A 19,643-nucleotide genomic window follows, 5' to 3' on the forward strand; every position below is an offset into this window, starting at 1 on the left:
TTTCAACAACAACAGTCTTTCTCTCTCTTTCTTTCTCGGACGCCATTGCTCACTGTAGCCAGAAGCACAACAACCTTGCGCAGCGACCCCTACTGATCGGGCGGGAAATTGCAGCGAGTGTCCGTCACCACGACGCAGAAGTATAAATGCTCGAGGCGTCTCCGTGGTGACGCAGACGGATAACGCATACGCAGTCGGAGAAGTATAATGTGGCCTTTAGTCAGTCCTGAAATGGAGCTGGGTTTGGTTTGGTTCTTGCTGTTTGCAGGGACTAGTTTGGGGCTGGAGAATACACAGGCCTTGAATGTGTCTCAAAGATGTGAGGAGGACACCAACATTTTTCTCCGGGAAATCAACCAGGAGACACCCAAGAAATATGCTGTTTTCAGTAAGTGGTGCTGCTTTATGAGAACGCTTATTTGTCTTTGTTATGATGAATAACATACTTCAGATAACCTGAAAAAGATACATAGCATGAACATATTTCTTCTTTTTGGGCCCTAAACAGAATTGAAATACTTAAGTACAGTAAATGACAAATCTTATTATGTACTTTATGGTACATAAGTGTCAAAAAGTAAGTATTTTTCTGATTTAAAATGTACTTAAATGTGTCAGGAGTAGGGTCAGTTGTCTTTCAACTGGAAGGCTGTGGGTTCAAATCCTGGCACTGCTAGTCTATGTGTCCTTGAGCAAGACACTTAACCTGTATGAAGAAATGTTGAAGCATGTGAATGGCGAAACTGTAGTGTAACAAGACTAGAAAAGTGCTTTATAAATACAGACCATTACCAACTGGTTTTATTTGGTAGTAACAAAGATAGTTAGGGGAAATGTAGAGGAGTAAAATGTGCTACAAAGTAGCAAAGTAAAGTACAGACATGTGAATTTTGCACACAAGTACAATTACAACACTGCTAATTGGTCTTTTGGTTTATTGGATTTTTATTTCCCTTTTGTAGAACACTGAATAGTTGCCAGTTGTAGCAACAGGGGAAGTATTACTGTTCAGGTGAAGGTACTTGATGACACCATCTTCATGTCTACTCGCTGGAAAATGAACAATTAATGTACCTTTTTGCTAACATGACAATTTGGTATTCATATCCATCAGTGCAGAGTGCATCTGGAAAGATGGGTGGCAATGTTACAGAAGGTGCCAAGAACCAAACTGGTTTGCTGGAGCAGTGTCAATCTGCCCATGGTCCTACTTTCTCTGGACAGTACTGCCAGGCATTTCTTTCGCAGGTAAAAATTATAATAATAACAACCCAATAATAGAAAATATAATGTAGTCTTAGCATCTAAATACAAGGTGAGAAAACTTGATTTTGATAAAGATGTTTTCACTATCAAAAGGGAGCTGTCCAGTATGTTGTGGGTGTTTGTGTCCCTGACTCCTGCAGTGAAGAGGACGTACATTTTCTTCAGCTGCATGGTTGGTGATTTTATATTTCCATTGTTCTCAATGCATTCAGTCCTATATACGATTTGTCTTAAATATGACTTGGGTCAAATTTCTTAACAGAGAGACTTCAAGATAGTCAGACATGGCATATTTCACCAATACTGGTCAATCAGTCCATTCAGGAGATGACCAGGATACGATGTTTGCCCAACAACATCGCTCCAGATGCATCGTATCATGGATATGTGGCCTGTCTGTCAGTATATAACATTTTTTTAACCCACTGTTTTGAAACTGTGCACTGAACTGCATGTTGAAATGGAAAATGTGAGGAAAGAGAGGGTGACACTGTAAACACTTCTGAATCAACAACCAGGTTAAGTGACAATAAAACGAGGTTACCCTGCTCCCCCGCAGGTGCATTAAGGCGACACTAATTCGTTTTTTTTTTTGTGAAGATTTTTTCTTATTCCTAAGGAGGTTCCTCTCCTTAAGAGAAGAGAACACAATGGATATAATTGCAAAACACTTCACTTTTACTCACAAATTCATACATGTGAGCACTTGGATAATCACCGAACATACATACCTGATATACTTATACCTCTTCTTTTGCAGGTTTGTGTGTGGCTTAATGGTTGCAATTCCTCTAGTAGCTACCATGTTCACTGCTTTGATAAGGTGGCAAAGGAACAAGGATGTCAGTCCATCTCCAGAGGCATGCTGTACAAACACTGGACTAAACCCTTATGGGGGTTTGAAGTCCAATGACTCCTGCAGCAGTGAAATGAACCAAAGTACTTCAGAGGAGTTTAGTACGTACAGTATTTATTAAAAGTTTGGTGCAAGTGATTGCTCTGCAAAATGGTCTGAATTCATCATATTGTACAAAAAGTAACTCTAAATACAAGCACAGACCAGTTGCTACATTTTGAGACAACATATGAAGGCAATTGTACAAAAATTCACTACTATTGCAGTAGTGACACCTTTTTTTAATCTTTATAGATAAACACACACCCGTCTGTTTTCCACGACACTGTCTGGAGTGGTGGCTGCAGGCATTTTCTCTTCAGAATACCTGCCGTGGTGTCTTCAGCACAGTCTCGTCAATCCCAGGAGGAGGATACTCCTCCCTGAATGGAATCCGTGCTCTCTCCCTGTTATGGATCATATGTGGCCACAATAGCCAACTCACTACTACGAATAACTTGGGTATGTCAAGGTTTACTAATGAATGCTTATTTAGACTGCACGTCATTTCCATTACTTCTTTATTCATCTAAGGTGGTTATATGTGTTGCAGATAATGTTAAAGAATGGTATGAATATATAACAAGCAGCCCTTTTCATATTATCACGAGTGGACCATTCTATCTGGCTGTAGACACCTTCTTAGTGCTTGGGTGAGCGTAAAACCATGTGTTATAATAATATTAATGATTATTATTGTTATTGTTTTAATGGTTATCTAACTTGCAACTTTGCACTTTTGTGTTTCAGCGGTATGCTTAGTGCCAAGTCTCTGTTAGGCTCCATCAACAGGGCAGAGGGCAAACTGAGTGTCTCTCTGGTGGGCAGCTACTTCTACAACAGGATTATGAGGTGTTTTATGTGTTTTTATTCATTACTTCACAAAGATCTACAGTACCTGACAGACACACCCACCTATGCCTGTTCCAAGGGCTGCCCAGCGTGCTCTGTCTTTGTTGAGCGAGGAAGTACTGGTTCACTTTCCTTTTTGTGGACCCTGATCTGCTGTTGATTTACACGGTTGGTGTCGTAGTGAGCCCTCTTTCCTTTGCAGCAAGCAGACCCGGGTTCGTGGGTCTTCTTGTTCGAGTTTGCATGTTCTTCCTGTGCGTGCACAGATTTTCTCCAGGTTCTCTGGTTTCCTCCCACAGTCCAAAAACATGCAGTTTCAGGGCCAAAATGGAACTAAATGTGATGTTCAAGTCACATTATCAGCGCAAATTCTAAACTTTCTCTTTGTCTTTACTTCAAAACAGGGTTCAGCCACTGCATATGTTCTGTCTGTGTCTATATGTCGGTGTGTACTCTTCGGTCAATTTGGGACCGTACGTGACATTTGGGACAGAAATAGACAATTGTAAGAGAAATTGGTGGTCTAATCTTCTGTTCATCAACAATCTTATACATTTTAAAGACATGGTAAGTTTCACTACTACAATATAGTTGTTCTGGTTATATTTTTGACACAGATTATATGTCTACATGTATTGACCTTGTATTTGACCTAAGTATGATTTCCAATTCTCTCTCCAGTGTTTACCTGGGACATGGTACTTGGGTATAGACTTCCAGTTTTATGCCACCACTCCCGTATTGCTCTATCTTCACAAACTGTAAGTTCAATGTCTTTCATATTGCTCCAAAAAATCATTTAAATGTGCCATCATAAAAGAGTTACACACATTGGCAAATGTACACATGTAATCTCACACATCTTCTTTGTGTTTATCAGGAACAAAGGTGTGTTTGCAGCTGTGGTAGGAGGTTTGATGCTACTCACCACTGCTGCTGGTGCTATTTTAACAGCACTAATGCACCTGCAGGTCTATTCACTACCTTCACCGTAAGATTCAAGGATTGTGGTCTGGTGCTATTACAGACATTTTGGGAAGAGATTAATATATAGATATATATATATATATATAGATAGATAGATAGATCTGTTGTCACTGCATATTAAAATACAATGAAATGTTTCGCAGGGAAAAAGTACAAATGATGGTACTATATTGGACGCAGTACTATGATAAACCTTATACAAGATATGGCCCATATTTACTTGGGATCCTGACTGGAATACACTTTGTGACAAAAAAAGATCAGCTCATAAAGAAAAAGGTAAGAATGATTTCAGACTTTCATACAGTACATGAAAGTCTTTCAGCAAAAATCTGAACCAGACATTGAACACATGATGTTTATGTACTCACTGTTGCTTTTGCTGGCAGTGGCAGGCAGCACTTGGTTGGTTATGCAGTTTTTTCCTCATGGCAGTGGTGTTTGGTCTGGCCTTTGTCCTCAAGGAGACCCCAGACTACCCATCTGTGCCACATGCCCTGTATCAGGGACTGCACAGAACAGCCTGGGCTTTGGCTGTCATCTGGATCATTGTTGCCTGTGAGGAGGGATATGGAGGTAAATTATAGAAATGTTCCAGAGTCTAAACAGCACACTGCTGCTGCCTGTCTTGGCCCTATTGTAAGACATTTTCAATCCCAATGAGGTCTTTCTAGGTAAAAAATAATAAAATATCATATGCACAAAATGCAATTGAATAAAATACCAAAGTAGTATTTTAATTTTGAGCTCAACTTGCAGTTTAACATTACATTACTACATTTGTATAGCTGAATAAATGGTACAAATGAGAGCAAATACATTGGACGAATGCACATTTCTGAGTTATGTGACTCGTGTTGGAGGTAAAAGCCCTCAATTTCAGAAGTCTGTGTTTGATATAATTTTATTTTTTTATATTTTTATGCTGCAGGTTTAATCAAGAGCGTCTTGTCACTGGGTTTCTGGATTCCAATTTCCAACATTAGTTTTGCTGTCTATCTGTTCCATCCTATTTTAATAGTCATGCATGATGGAGTGCAAGAAACCAAATTTCACTTCACAGTCTTTAACTTCGTAAGTGCTTTAAACAGTCAATGACATTAAGTGATTTCATGTGTTCATCTGTGGTGTTTTAATGAATGTCTCCATCCTCTCTTGGTAGATGATCCTGTACTTTGGCCGCTTAGTGCCGTCACTGTTGGTTGGCTACGCGCTGACTGTGCTGGTTGAGAAGCCCTACTTCCTAAAATACAACTTTAAATAGATACTGTGGACATCAGAAAAAAAGATTGGCAGCACTTTATATCAGAGTCTATTTTTTTTTAAACAGACCACCAATATCAGCAGTATGGGGTTTCAATAACGTACACAACACTGTATAAATTGCCTTCCTATTTCTGTCCCACCTCATTTTACCTACCTCATATTTCCTTTCACCCCAACCGGTCAAGGCAGATGGATGCATATCTTTGAGTCCGGTTCTGTCAGATTTCTACCTCCCATGGACTGGAAGTTCCAATTAACACTGTTTTTTGGGTGTGTATCTGCGCCATTACCTTGTTTATGAAGCCCTAAAGTTTGAAACAAACAGTTCAGTCACTGCTGAGTACGCTGGGTTGTATCGTATTCTCGGGCTCTGCAAGCGGTCTGAAAAAGCCTGGAATCGCGACGTGATCGTGAAGGATCCCGTCTCCTGAACCAGCAGATCTTCCTGGCCAGGGTTTTAGTTTTCTTAGTTTTCACTGACAGAATTTGTGTGTTAAAAGGTCTCTGATCAAATAAAGAGTCCAACAATCTAATCTTAGTATTTGCTTTGAATTATAGTTTATTTTGTAATTAGACTGCCATATGCTTTGGAATATGGAAAAATGAGTCTCGTCATTCATGTGCGGTGTGTTCCCTTGACACACCTGCTGACCTTGAATAAGTATTCCTCAACTTACACAAACAACACGTGGTTGTGACTCTATCTTCTTTCATGCTGTTACATGCCCAGCAGGGGCATCAGGATTGTTGTTTGTTTTTTTGCTCTTGTCTCTCCCTCCTCTAGCATTCCACCAGTGGCTGATCAGGATAAGCTGCACCTGAGATTAAATGAAGCCACCACCTCCTTTGGCCTGAACTTCTGCCATGTCCAATCACCTGACTGGAGGCCCAATAAAATGGAGCCTGCTGAAGAGTTCGCTCTCTCATTTGGTATCTTGACAGAATCTTGAGCAGATGGTAAAATGTGTGTGGTGGGGAAGGAAGTTAGGTAAGTTTGGGTACCCTATACATGTCATCACCTAGTTAACTTTGTCTATATACACTAGGTCAGCAGTGGAGCATTGCCACCCGTGTACTTTGGCAGTTGTTTTGAACTCTTTTTTTTAGAGAGGACAGGGTTTTCTTTTGTTTAAAGACTAAGAGTTAGAATAGGCCATGTTTTGTTTTATTGATTTCATTTCTTTGGCACTCCACCTCCTTCCTTTCCTCCACCACATTTTGTAAACTAAGCTGTGAGTTTAAGTTTGGGTTTAAGATAAAAAATAAAACCATTTTTCAATACCCATCAACTTTGTCTTGTCTGACTCCTGGGTTTGTCGTGTTGCTGTTCCTGTTCCCCTGGAAAAAGAACTAAGGAACGTAACAAATGGGGGCTCGTCCGGGATACTTTTGTTTCCTGAGCTAAAAGACAATCCAGAGGTTTGATGAGTCATTGTTTTGTTAAAATATTTGACCATGGGTTTTGAGTTAGATGACTTTGTTGAAAATCCAAGCTTTAATAAGCTGGACTTATGCCGCAAAGATGATTTACTGGCTATTGCAGCACACTTTAATATTCCAGTGCAAAAATATGGTGTTAAAAGGGAGATCAAAAACAAAGTATTGGAGAGGTTACTTGAGCTGAATGTACTCTCAATGTCTGTGTCTTCTGGTGATGATCCTTCTACTGAAAGAATGTTGTCTTATAAAGCTGACAATGTGGAGGCAGATACACTGACTACACCTCCTGCCGAAATGGCTGAAGGTGGGGCTGCTCCTCCTACTTTGCCTCGTTTTGTGCCTTTCTCCCCAGAATCCCATGGATCCAGTATGGATGCCAAACTCAGAGTTCGCCTAGCTCGTCTTCAGCTGGAGGCACAAGAAAAGGAAAACATGCGTAAGGCAGAGTACGACCTCCGATTACAAGTACGCAAGCTTGAAATAGAAGCTGAGAAGGAAGTTAAATTGCGGCAGCTTGAAGTGGAGGCCCAGAGAATTTCTTCTGGCCTTACATTACCACAGTCAGAAACGTATAAGCAAGCAACCCATACCAAGCAAGTTTTCAATGTTGGTAAAAATGTAGCTTTGGTGCCAACATTTCGGGAGTCAGAGGTTGACTCCTATTTCAATGCATTTGAGAGAATTGCTACTGCATTAGATTGGCCTAAAGACATGTGGCCCATCTTGCTTCACTGCAAGCTGGTAGGCAAAGCACAAGAAGTAGTAGCATCTCTTTCCTTAGAAGAAAGCCTGAAATATGACATGCTAAAAGAATCTATATTACGTGCATATGAGCTTGTGCCAGAAGCTTACCGGCAGAAGTTCAGGGTCCATAAGAAGCCTAGTGGACATACCTTTGTAGAGTTTGCACGAGAAAAGGGGGTTCTGTTTGATAAATGGTGCACTGCTAGTGGGGTTAAAAATAATTTTGAGTCCCTACGTCAGTTAATGTTAATGGAGGATTTTAAGAATACTTTGCCAGAGAAACTGGTAGTGTTCTTGAATGAGCAAAAAGTGACCACCTTGTCTAAAGCTGCTGTCATAGCTGATGAATTTGTTTTAACCCACAAAAATGTGTTTGTGTCCTCCCGTCCAGAAAGGATTCCGGTATCGGGTCCTGTGAGACCTAATCCTGGCTATGCTCCTTTTGAGAATGCTCAGTCTCCACCACGAGAGACTCGAGAATGTTTCTACTGCCATAAGAAAGGTCACGTTCTTGTTGATTGTTTATCGCTGAAGCGTAAACAGTTGCAGCCTCACAAGGCCCAGCCGAAAAGCATGGGCCTGATTAAGAGTAACTTTCCTGAAATTGATAACTCACAAACTACCAGTGACCCTGATCCCTGCTTTAAACCCTTCATTTTGGAGGGCTTTGTTTCAGTTACAGGGGATCCAAAAGATCAGCAGCCAGTTAAAATGTTGCGCGACACAGGAGGTTCTCAGTCCATTATTAGAGAAGGCATATTACCTTTGTCCCATGAATCATCCTGTCACTCAAGCGCAATCATTCAGGGTGTTGGGATGAAGTTTATATCTGTCCCTTTACATCACATACATATTTGTTCTTCCTTGATCAATGGGTTCTTTAAAGTTGCTGTGCGCCCTGCTTTGCCCATTCATGGTGTAGATATTATTGTGGGTAATGATCTAGCAGGGGGCAAGGTAATGCCAGTCCCTGAAGTACTGGACAGTCCTGATTTAAATTTAGAGTCAGTGAGCATCACACAACCACCTTCTGAGGTTTTTCCTGCTTGTGTGGTAACAAGAGCTCAGTCAAAAAGATATGGCATTGACCTTGCTGATTCTTTTCTGAGTTCAGAACAGCTTCCTGATGTGGTGACTGGGTCCAACCATCAACTTGTGGCCCAGCAAGATGATACAAGATCGTCCCTCCCTGGTCCAGGAGTTGGAGACTTGCCCGCTACTAGGGAAGAGTTCATTGTAGCGCAACAAGCTGATTTAACGCTCTTAAAATGCCACTCCACAGTTGTTAGCCAGGAAACCGCTAGGCAGAAGAGAGTAGCCTATGTCCTTGATAACGGCCTGTTGATGCGCCGCTGGACTAGTGGGGTTTCTGAGAGTGGGGAGTGGGGGGGTGTTTATCAGGTTGTTGTGCCTATGGTTTTTCGTTCCCAGGTATTGTCCTTAGCTCATGACCACTCATGGTCAGGACACCTGGGGGTCACAAAGACCTATAACAGAGTCCTTAAACATTTCTTTTGGCCAGGACTTAAATCTGATGTGGTACAGTACTGTCGTTCTTGTCATGTGTGTCAAGTGGTTGGTAAACCAAATCAAGTCATTCCCCCTGCTCCCCTCTGTCCCATTCCAGTAACAGGTGAACCATTCGATAGGGTTATAGTAGATTGTGTGGGGCCACTGCCGAAAACTAAAGCTGGGAATCAGTTTCTCTTAACCATCATGTGCGCTTCCACCAGGTTCCCAGAAGCTGTGCCGTTGCGAAAAATTACAGCTCCAGTAATCACCAAAGCCCTGGTGAAGTTTTTTTCGTTGTTTGGTCTGCCAAAAATGGTTCAAACTGACCAAGGAACCAATTTCAAATCTAAGCTGTTTGCTCAGGCCCTGAAATCCTTAGGTGTTAAACACACAACATCTAGCCCTTACCACCCTGAAAGCCAGGGGGCACTTGAACGATTTCATCAGACTATGAAATCCATGCTGAGGAAATACTGTATTGACTCCCAGAAGGATTGGGATGAGGGTGTTCCCCTAGTTCTGTTTGCTGCCCGTGAAGCAGTCCAGGAATCACTAGGTTTCAGTCCAGCTGAACTAGTATTTGGACGTGAGGTTAGGGGTCCTTTAAAGGTCCTTAAAGAGCATTTGGTCAGCCCTGAATTAAAAGAAAAAAGCATTCCTGATTATGTGGCCAAGCTCAAAGAGCGCCTCCAGTTGGCTTGCTCTTTGGCTAGGAACGCACTGACCTCTTCCCAAAGGAAGATGAAAAAACATCATGATCAGAGAGCAGTTGCTTGTCTGTTTCAACCAGGAGACCAAGTATTGATTCTTTTACCTGTACCTGGTTCTGCTCTTTCAACAAGATTTTCAGGTCCTTATGTGGTGGAGAGCAAACTGAGTGATACAAACTACAGCATCAAAACCCCTGACCGCCGGCGACAGACCAGAGTATGTCATGTCAATATGATGAAACTGTACCACCGAAGAGAGGATGAAAAGGTGCCACCTCCACCCAAAACTGTTTCACCAATGGCTTCACTCTCTGAAGTGACAACTTCTGCTGCTGCTGATGGCTTGGTCATGCGCAACGCTACACCACAGGGGGCGAGACTTAGCAACACTGAGGTATTGTCTGATTTGCCTCACTATTTGTCTCATCTCCATGGTGACCAGAGTATTGACATCACAAACCTCATAGATGACTTTCCAAGTCTTTTCAGAGATATTCCCTCACAGACATCTGTCATTACACATGACATTATTCTAACAAATCCTATGCCAATTAAACAGCGGGCCTATCGGGTTAGTCCAGCTAAGAGAGAGGTGATGAATGTGAAGTGAGTCTTCTTGAAGAGGATCAGCTGTTGCATGGGTCCGTCATAAATGATTTTGTATCATGGTGTGATAAATCCTTTCTTCATATTAATGTGTCAAAGACGAAGGACATGATTATCAGTTTTAGGAAGTCCAAACCTTGTCCTGCATTAACCAGCATTAAAGGTGCAGAGATTGAGCTGGTGGACAGCTATAAATATTTGGGAGTGGTCGTTGACAATAAATTGTGTTTTGACGCTCATGTTGCCTCCACAACAAAGAAAGTACAGCAACGGCTTTATTTTCTGAGGAAAATGTATTCTTTTAATGTCTGTTCGGAGATGATGACCCTCTTTTATAGAAGCTTCATTGAATCTGTTCTTATGTTCTGTGTGGTTGCCTGGTATGGAAACCTGACTCTGGCCAATAAAAACAGGCTCGCCAACCTTGTTAAAGTGGCCAGTAAGGTTACAGGGAGGAGTCAAATGCAGCTTACTGATATGTATAGCAGGCAAGTTCTTAGGAAGGCTCCCTTGATTCGGGAGTGTGTGGATCACCCCCTCCAGTCTGAGTTTATATTGTTGCCCTCAGGCCGTCGGTGGAAGGTGCCTGCTCTTCGCACCAAGAGATTTAAGGTTTCCTTTGTCCCCACGGCCATTCAGTTGCTAAACAGTAGATAATTAATTGTATGTATATACAGACTGTTTATGGCTGTTGTAACCTGTTGTATTTGCACTTTAGGCCCCTGCTGTTTATTTATTATTTATTTGTTTGTACAGTGTACATTATTGGCATTTTGAATCATATCTTATCTTGCAGTAGGTCCCTTTAATCTGCCCATGATGATACGTTATATGTTACATGTTATTTGGTGTTGTCTATTTGTGTATGTGTTTGAATGTGTGGATCTTCCCGGCTGCAAATCAATTTTCCCTGTTGGGACAAATAAAGACACTTTGACTTTGACTTTGACTTTGACTTTTGACTTTGACTTTGACTTTGAAGAAGGAGGTTGAATATTTATTGCTGAATGGATTTGCAGTACCAAGTTGCAGTTCCTGGAGTTCCCCTTGTCTCCTCGATGTCAAGTCTGATGGGAGTCCGAGATTCTGTACTGACTTCCGAAGGGTAAACTCAATCACTGTCCCTGACGCACATCCATTACCTCGTATTGATGATTGCATAGATGAGATTGGACCTGCAAAGTTTGTTAGCAAACTTGATATGTTAAAGGGATATTGGCAAGTTCCTTTAACCCGCCAGGCTTCTGAAATTTCAGCCTTTGTAACCCCTGATAACTTCCTACAATACACAGTTATGCCTTTTGGACTATGCAATGCTCCGGCTACTTTTCAAAGGCTAGTAAATAAAATTTTAGGTGATGTTTCAAACTGTAAGGCCTATTTAGATGACATTGTGGTGTATTCGGATGACTGGGCTGGACACCTAACCACACTGAGGGAGGTTTTTAGGCGGTTATCTGCCGCATCTCTAACACTGAACCTTGCCAAATGTGAGTTTGGGAAAGGTACTGTTCTTTATCTGGGTCAGCAGGTTGGTCAAGGAAAAGTGTGTCCAGCAAATGTGTAAACCACTGCCATTTCTGAGTTTACCGTACCGACTACCAGAAGAGAGCTGCGCCGCTTCCTTGGGATGGCTGGTTATTATCGCAGGTTTTGCAGAAACTTTTCCTCTGTGGCAGCTCCACTGACCACTTTAACTAGTCCTTCCAAGCCCTTCGTCTGGTCTGGTGAGTGTCAACAGTCATTTGACAGCCTTAAAGGTCTTCTTTGTTGCTCCCCAGTTCTGTCTGCACCAGATTTCAACTCCCCCTTTAAGCTGGAAGTAGATGCCTGTGCAGTTGGGGCTGGGGCAGTGCTACTGCAAGAGGATGACCAGGGCATCGACCACCCGGTGAGCTACTTCTCTCGCAAATTTGATAAACACCAACTTAAGTATTCCACCATTGAAAAGGAAACTCTTGCACTTTTGCTTGCTCTGCAGCATTTTGAGGTTTACCTCGGGTCAAGTGAAAAGCCTATCAAGGTTTTTACAGATCATAACCCCCTGGTATTCCTTCATCGCATGTACAATCACAACCATCGTCTTATGCGTTGGTCCCTAATTGTTCACAATTACAATCTGGAAATCAATCATAAGAAGGGATCTGAAAACATTATAGCTGACGCACTATCACGTGCAGCATAATTGGCCGGGTTGTAGATTTTTTTTGTCTTGTTCCAAACACGAGGTGTTTGGACTTGTATGGGTGGGGGTGTTACATGCCCAGCAGGGGCATCAGGATTGTTGTTTGTTTTTTTGCTCTTGTCTCTCCCTCCTCTAGCATTCCACCAGTGGCTGATCAGGATAAGCTGCACCTGAGATTAAATGAAGCCACCACCTCCTTTGGCCTGAACTTCTGCCATGTCCAATCACCTGACTGGAGGCCCAATAAAATGGAGCCTGCTGAAGAGTTCGCTCTCTCATTTGGTATCTTGACAGAATCTTGAGCAGATGGTAAAATGTGTGTGGTGGGGAAGGAAGTTAGGTAAGTTTGGGTACCCTATACATGTCATCACCTAGTTAACTTTGTCTATATACACTAGGTCAGCAGTGGAGCATTGCCACCCGTGTACTTTGGCAGTTGTTTTGAACTCTTTTTTTTAGAGAGGACAGGGTTTTCTTTTGTTTAAAGACTAAGAGTTAGAATAGGCCATGTTTTGTTTTATTGATTTCATTTCTTTGGCACTCCACCTCCTTCCTTTCCTCCACCACATTTTGTAAACTAAGCTGTGAGTTTAAGTTTGGGTTTAAGATAAAAAATAAAACCATTTTTCAATACCCATCAACTTTGTCTTGTCTGACTCCTGGGTTTGTCGTGTTGCTGTTCCTGTTCCCCTGGAAAAAGAACTAAGGAACGTAACACATGCACAGCACCATTCTCCACCTGGTTCTGTCCCAGGACTTTAAGGAGGGAAGGTAGACACCAATCTGAGGCAGACTGCCCAACGACATGGTGTAAAAATATATCGTGCTTTGGTAAGATGATACGTCTCTCCATGGGTATAATCACTAATTATATTTTGCACCTGAGCAAAAAGTACTAAAAAAGTGTAAAATTGGTTTGTGAAATTTGGAAATACGTCAGTTCTATTTTGTGACTTTGCTTCTTTATATCACTGCTAAAAATGTGATGACCAGGATGCCCATATAAGGAGTTGTGATTATGGCAATTTATGATTGTTCAGGCTGGGTTACAGATTTGTTTACATTTTAATATAAAAGCCGAAAGAAGGCACCAGTGTATTGACAATGTAAACGATGCATAAACTATTGTTCAAAAGTTACCTATTCAGGGTCACCTATACTATTTTGTTGTGTTTTCCATGCAAAATGAATAGAAAATATAGTCCAGACATTGACAAGATTATAAATAATGATTTTTATTCAAAATTTCTGCTGTGCCAACAACTGCACAAGGGTTGTCAAGGGTTTTCTAATCTTCCAATGGCCTTCCAACGCGATTAGCAAACACAATGTACCATAAGAACACTGGAGAGATGGTTGCTGGAAATGGGCCTCAATACACCTATGTACATATTCCATTAAAAACCAGACGTTTGCAGCTAGAATAGTCGTTTACTACATTAACAATGTATACAGTATATTTCTGATTCATTTAATGTTATAGTCTTATAGAAAGTATAAAGTGTTGTTCCTTCAAAAATAAGGACAGTTTTAAGTGACCTCAAACTTTTGAACGGTAGTGTACGTATCTGCCTTTTAGCTGTGAAGAGAGTTGAGTGTGGAGTCTGTTACTTGGATGATCACACACACCAGACTATCAGTTAAGTAAAGTAAGAACAGGAGGCTTTTTAGTAAATATTGACATTTACATGTCAATAGGCGTCCCCTGCCAAATAAGATAATAACCTCACCCAAAGTAACAGCTAGGGGCATAGTGGGTCTAATTTAAGGATTTAATATCCTTAGGTTGCTTGTTCTGGTTTGAGTTTATTTGATTATTTGGCGTTGTTTAAGGTTTGTTAGTCACACACACACACACACACACACACACACACACATATACATTATATGACTGTGTTTTTATTTACCGACCTGAAAAAACACCAGGATGCAGCTGCCCCTAACCAATTGTGATGATACCTGAGAAGCAAGATACACTGTGTCCGAATCTCCAGCAACCCTGTTGGCTATTGGCTTGAGCAGTTTCAACAAGAAGTCCCAATGGACCGGTCATTCTTTTGCACAGATGACCAAAAACAGTCACCAGCATCTCTCACAGAGAGTCAGACAGAGAATCTAGACCAGGGGTCACCAATGTGGTGCCCGCGGGCACCTGGTAGCCCTCGGGCAGCCAATATGGTGCCCGCGGGTTCACTTCACCTCAACTCACTTGCATGCATCCATATATTCACTCGGTAAAATATCATTGATATTGTTTATAAAAACTGATAATTGTTAGGAGTAAGCACTGGAATGAATGTGTATGCAAATGAATGCATAATATTAATCATTTGGTAAATGGTAAAAAAAAAAAATGGTGCATAAAATGTTTATATGGTAGCCCTCCATATTATTCTTTACCCTTCAGGTAGCTCTCGGTCTCAAAAAGGTTGGCGACCCCTGATCTAGACACTCGTGCACACAGTGTAACAACACGTGTTACACAGTCCTGCAGAAACCATACCATCTCCTCTCAGTGCAGATGCAGGGACTGTGCCAGCTTTCTCAGACCCCATTGATAAATCCACTATAATAAATGGTTCCAAATGTCTCTCTTGTGAGAAAAGCACCCACTTGGACTGCTTAAGAGATATGCAAATATTTTCAATGGATTCTTGTTCAGGGCGTCGTTGACTATGACTGTGTACAATTTCAAGTCATTCCAAGATACTTTTGGGTTTTTTTTTGAAAAAAAAAAAGTCAAGTCACTGCCTAAGTGCATGGATTGCTTTCGTGATTTTCAAAAATTAATTAATAATATTCCTTAAGAGATATGCAAACATTTTCAACGGATTCTTGTTCAGGGCGTCGTTGACTATGACTGTGTACAATTTCAAGTCATTCGGAGATACTTTTGGGGTTTCTTTTGAAAAAAAAAGTCAAGTCACTGCCTAAGTGCATGGATCGCTTTCCTGATTTTCAAAAATTCATTAAAAATATTCCTTAAAGCATTCACCATCTAGTCATAGTGTGTCATATTATTTGTCACTTAGCTCAGAATCTGTGTCAACGGATAATAATCTTAGTGTTTATTCCTGCTCTGGCACAACATAATCTGCATTGCCTCTTTTACTTCATCAGCCTCATGACCTTATCTTGCTACCAGCTGACACTTTATCAGAGTTTTACATTAAACAAAAGTCCCCCCTGTCCTTTCCTCTCAATCAAGACAATACTTCACTTGAGCCTTTTGGGGCTGAGTCATCTTTTTCTGCAGATTTGGAGCGTCCACCATCACCTCACTCAGATAGTTCAGAGAGTGACACAGCTATAGCACCTGTGTCGAGCCTTTACATCTTCGAAAGTGAAACACAGGACTTCATCCCAAACTTCGATGTAGCCCCCCGTGAGATTCAACGTCCAGATTTCCTGTCATTGTCACAAATAGAAGCAACACAGACACGTCATGAGAGTGATTCACACAATGTCCAGGGGCCTCATGTATACAAGAGTGCGGAGCTTTCCTACTGAAAGAGGGCGTACTCACAAAATGTGAAAAGAACGTACGCAAAGAAATTCTCAGATTTATAAAACCGTGCGTACGCCGAGTCCGACGCACCTTCTCTTTATACATCCCATCAAACGTGAAACTGGGCGGAGGTGAATGAGTTACACAACACCTCATTCCACCCACAAATTAATATACAAATGACTCTAAAACCCACTCTCTGACGCCTCCTTCCTGAAGAACAATGACAAATGCGTCAGCAAAGGAGGAAAATAAAATAAAAAGATGGAAAGTGTGCGATCAACGCATCAATTTATGATGTATACATTTGAAAAGAGATATATATATATTTTTTGTTTGTTTGTTTATTTGGAATGAGATATAAACACGAAGGAACTAAATGTGAGGGTCACCGCGGCTGCTCTCATATTAATGTTTTAAAAAAACTGGTTGTGCATTGATAGTTGATCCTGTGTGTGTTGTTTTTCTGATGTAACATGTTTGTTTAGACATGACTTATGCATGTGAGCTGAATTTACAGATCATTTCAACAATCTATAAACATGTCAGTGTCACACGCCATCATCCAGTTACGCACACGCGCATTACGCACATAATAAGCAGATAGAGCTCATTGAGTTACTGATTCATTACTGTCACTGATTGTGTTGTGGACGCTGAGGAGGGAGGAAGAGGGAGGAAGAATATGCTAGTGTGCCGATGTCTCAGGTGCGCCGGAGTCTCCAGCGGCTGGAGCGCGCACCTGCATCAGCTGTCTCTTCTGATGAAAGGCGCAGCGGTGGTTGAATAACTTTTTTGCAGTTATTTTGTTATCGTACGGATTAAAATGGGATAAGGAAATGTTCTACTCAACATTCAAGTCCCATTTTCTTACAACAAATTAGTTTGTAACTTTATTTTGGAGAGTTTAAAACATTGTAGACTGGCGTGTGTGAATGTCTTCATGTCAGCAGCTGTGTGTCTATTTACATAAAGAAAATATTAATTTGAGTTAAATCAATTTCAGTAAGTAAGTAAGACTTAAAGAAAAGTGTGACTCACACACACGCGCGTGTTTGAAGTGTGTGTGTTTGCGCGCGGGATCAGTTTTGTCCTCAGTGTCCTCTGATCTCATCCACACATGTTCAAACGTACGTGGTGTATCATTGTTGTTTGTCACAGAATAATTCATGTTTGTCACTGTAGACACATTAATAATATTATTTTGAAACACTGTGATAAGTTTCAGAGCTTAATATTGCAGCGTCTCCTAGCTGACAAGAGTTTGCGGAGCGCTCCGCAAAATCTCACAGCAACTGGAGAGTTTGCGCTGCAGTCCGCAAGGTTCCACGCCAAGTACATTTTTATAAATGCCATCGTGTGCATGAAAGCAAGCGTACGCCGTCTTTTTGTGCGTACGCACGGTTTATACATGAGGCCCCTGATGAGTGACTCAGCAGACGTCCTGACAAAGTGTCATCAGGGGCCTCATGTATAAACCGTGCGTACGCACAAAACGACAATCGATGTACATATCTGTGTTGATAGAATAATATTTGAAACAAAACTAACGTCGCATCGCATGGATTTTTGAGGGACTACTTTCTCAGCTCTATACTTCCGGCAGCGGGAATCAGTCCGCCGCTGCCGGAAGTATGACGCGCTGCTGCTGCTCCTGAGACATAAATCCTTCAAATTGCAAGGTTGGTTTTATTTCAAACATTCTATCAACACAGATATGTACATCGATAGTCTGCCGTTACAATCGATTTGCCTCGGGTGCACTGTGGAGTCGGTGTGAGTGTTTTTAATGCCATGCTAACTTGTATCAATGACTTGCGCTAGCCATAGCATCAGCGAACTCGGCAACTGAAAGAACTGAATTAAATTTCTTGAAAACGTCTCCAGACGTCTCCATCACACCGGCTGAGTTGGAAAATAGGTCTTATGTCCAAAATTCCGAACTATCACTCTAAGTAACATCAACATTACCAGGGATTTGTTGTTTTTATGTCTGTCAACTGTTGTGATCATTGGTATCTGATTTGGAATGATGTGAAAGTTGGTTTTATACTGTATATTCACAAACTGACAATGACTTAAGCTCATACAACATGTGTATGTGATGGTAAAGCATGTCTTGAATACACCTGGTATTAAATATACTGTATTTGTTGACATAAAATAGTAGGACAAACACAGCAAACAGATTTTGCCAGTTTCTAGTTTAAGAGGTTTCAGTTAAGAGAAGCATTTTTATTTCCTGATAATGTTGGTGTTTAAAATTGCACACACACTTCCTCTATGTTCTGGTTGTGTTACAAAAACGTGATTTAAAAAATAATTACACGGTAATTATAGTGTTGCTGGTGGCTTAAGACCTTTGCACAGTACTGCATGTGCCGTCTTTAATGCTTGATGGTGGGCAGGTCTGACACTTCATGCTAGAAAAAGCTTTTTGCTCACCTCCATCATCCCCCCCATTCATAACCCCCCAATCCACACACACAAATGGACATTGACAATCTTGCCTATATCCATTGTTATGTCCCGTCAAATATGTTAAGGTTAATCATGTTTAGTATTTAACGTTTTGTCATGTCTCGATTAGTTCATGTTGGTCTTTTGTGTCTCTTTATGTTAAGTTAAAGTAACTCATATCCAGTCTTATCCATGCACATCCTGTTTTATTTTGTACTCATATTTTCCCTCTGTTTTCAGATCCCTCCATCGTACCGCTTGTATAAATAGTCCTTGGCCGTTTCTCAATATCCATACTTGTCCGTACTTGCGTACTCCCGTACTTGTGAAAACGTCACCAGCCTCAGTCAAGTTCTGTTCCATTTCTCAAGAACGCGAGCAGCGAGTACGGTTCTCATACCCGGAAGTGTTCTCGCTCCGCCCATTTTACTAAGTATGCATCGGGTGGTGACTTGAGCGTACTTGGGAAAGCCATATATCCCAGAATGCATTTCGGCAGAACATAGCAGGATAAAATACAAATATAAAACCTGAAATAAATATTTTTCTGTGTCCCGAAACGCAGTTTTGAAATCATTTGAGGCAAGAAATTAGTCATTTAGAATCCAAACATGGTTTGTGTAATAAGATATGACGTATTTATAGTTTGACAGCGGCGCTGTTGGAGGTTATCAGCTCCGCCTCGGGGACGCTCTGTGCTCACAGTGCCCGGCACAGAGCAGCGTTACCTCGGCCTGACCTGATGAAATGATCCGCTGGTTCAGACGGCTCCGTCATTACATACTTGGTGTGATCCATAGATCTGTTGTTGACATGTTGTTTTGTTTTTAATGCAAACGTTTTGACCTGAAAGTGTGAACTTTTGTATAATATTAATGTTTAATTTATTGTAACTTTGAATTTTAGATTTATATTAAAGTCGCACTGTCATTGTATATGTATTTACATATAATGGACACTATTTTATAGTGTATCACATATTGAAAATGTGAAAATAACAACAATATATGTATATATATATATGTATTTTATATGTTCATTCATCAACACTGTAGGTGGCGGTAATGAGGCTTAAATGCTTCGCACCACCCGCCATTCAAACAGTAGAACAAGGAAGTACACTGCTGTTCCAATTGAAGAATCGTGTTCATGTACTCCCGTACTTGGCAAGTATGTACTTCAGTCGTACTTCTCAAGTATGTACTTTCCAAG

At 41.1% G+C, this 19,643-nt stretch overlaps 1 protein-coding gene across 1 annotated transcript; it reads left to right on the forward strand.

The window, feature by feature from the left end:
* Window positions 1-1,134: 1,134 nt before the first annotated feature.
* LOC310934674 (O-acyltransferase like protein-like) lies at window positions 1,135-5,264 on the forward strand (the record flags this gene model as incomplete). Its single annotated transcript, XM_083898469.1, has 11 exons — window positions 1,135-1,248; window positions 1,360-1,438; window positions 1,529-1,664; window positions 2,027-2,133; window positions 2,417-2,623; window positions 2,715-2,814; window positions 2,912-3,013; window positions 4,144-4,279; window positions 4,390-4,576; window positions 4,932-5,074; window positions 5,163-5,264. The coding sequence occupies 11 exons, from the start codon at window positions 1,135-1,137 to the stop codon at window positions 5,262-5,264; spliced, it is 1,413 nt and encodes a 470-aa protein (XP_083754595.1).
* Between the last annotated feature and the right edge of the window lie 14,379 nt (window positions 5,265-19,643).

This window comes from Microchirus variegatus (assembly GCF_963457635.1).
Source record: "Microchirus variegatus genome assembly, chromosome: 12".
NCBI classification, from domain to species: Eukaryota; Metazoa; Chordata; class Actinopteri; order Pleuronectiformes; family Soleidae; genus Microchirus; species Microchirus variegatus.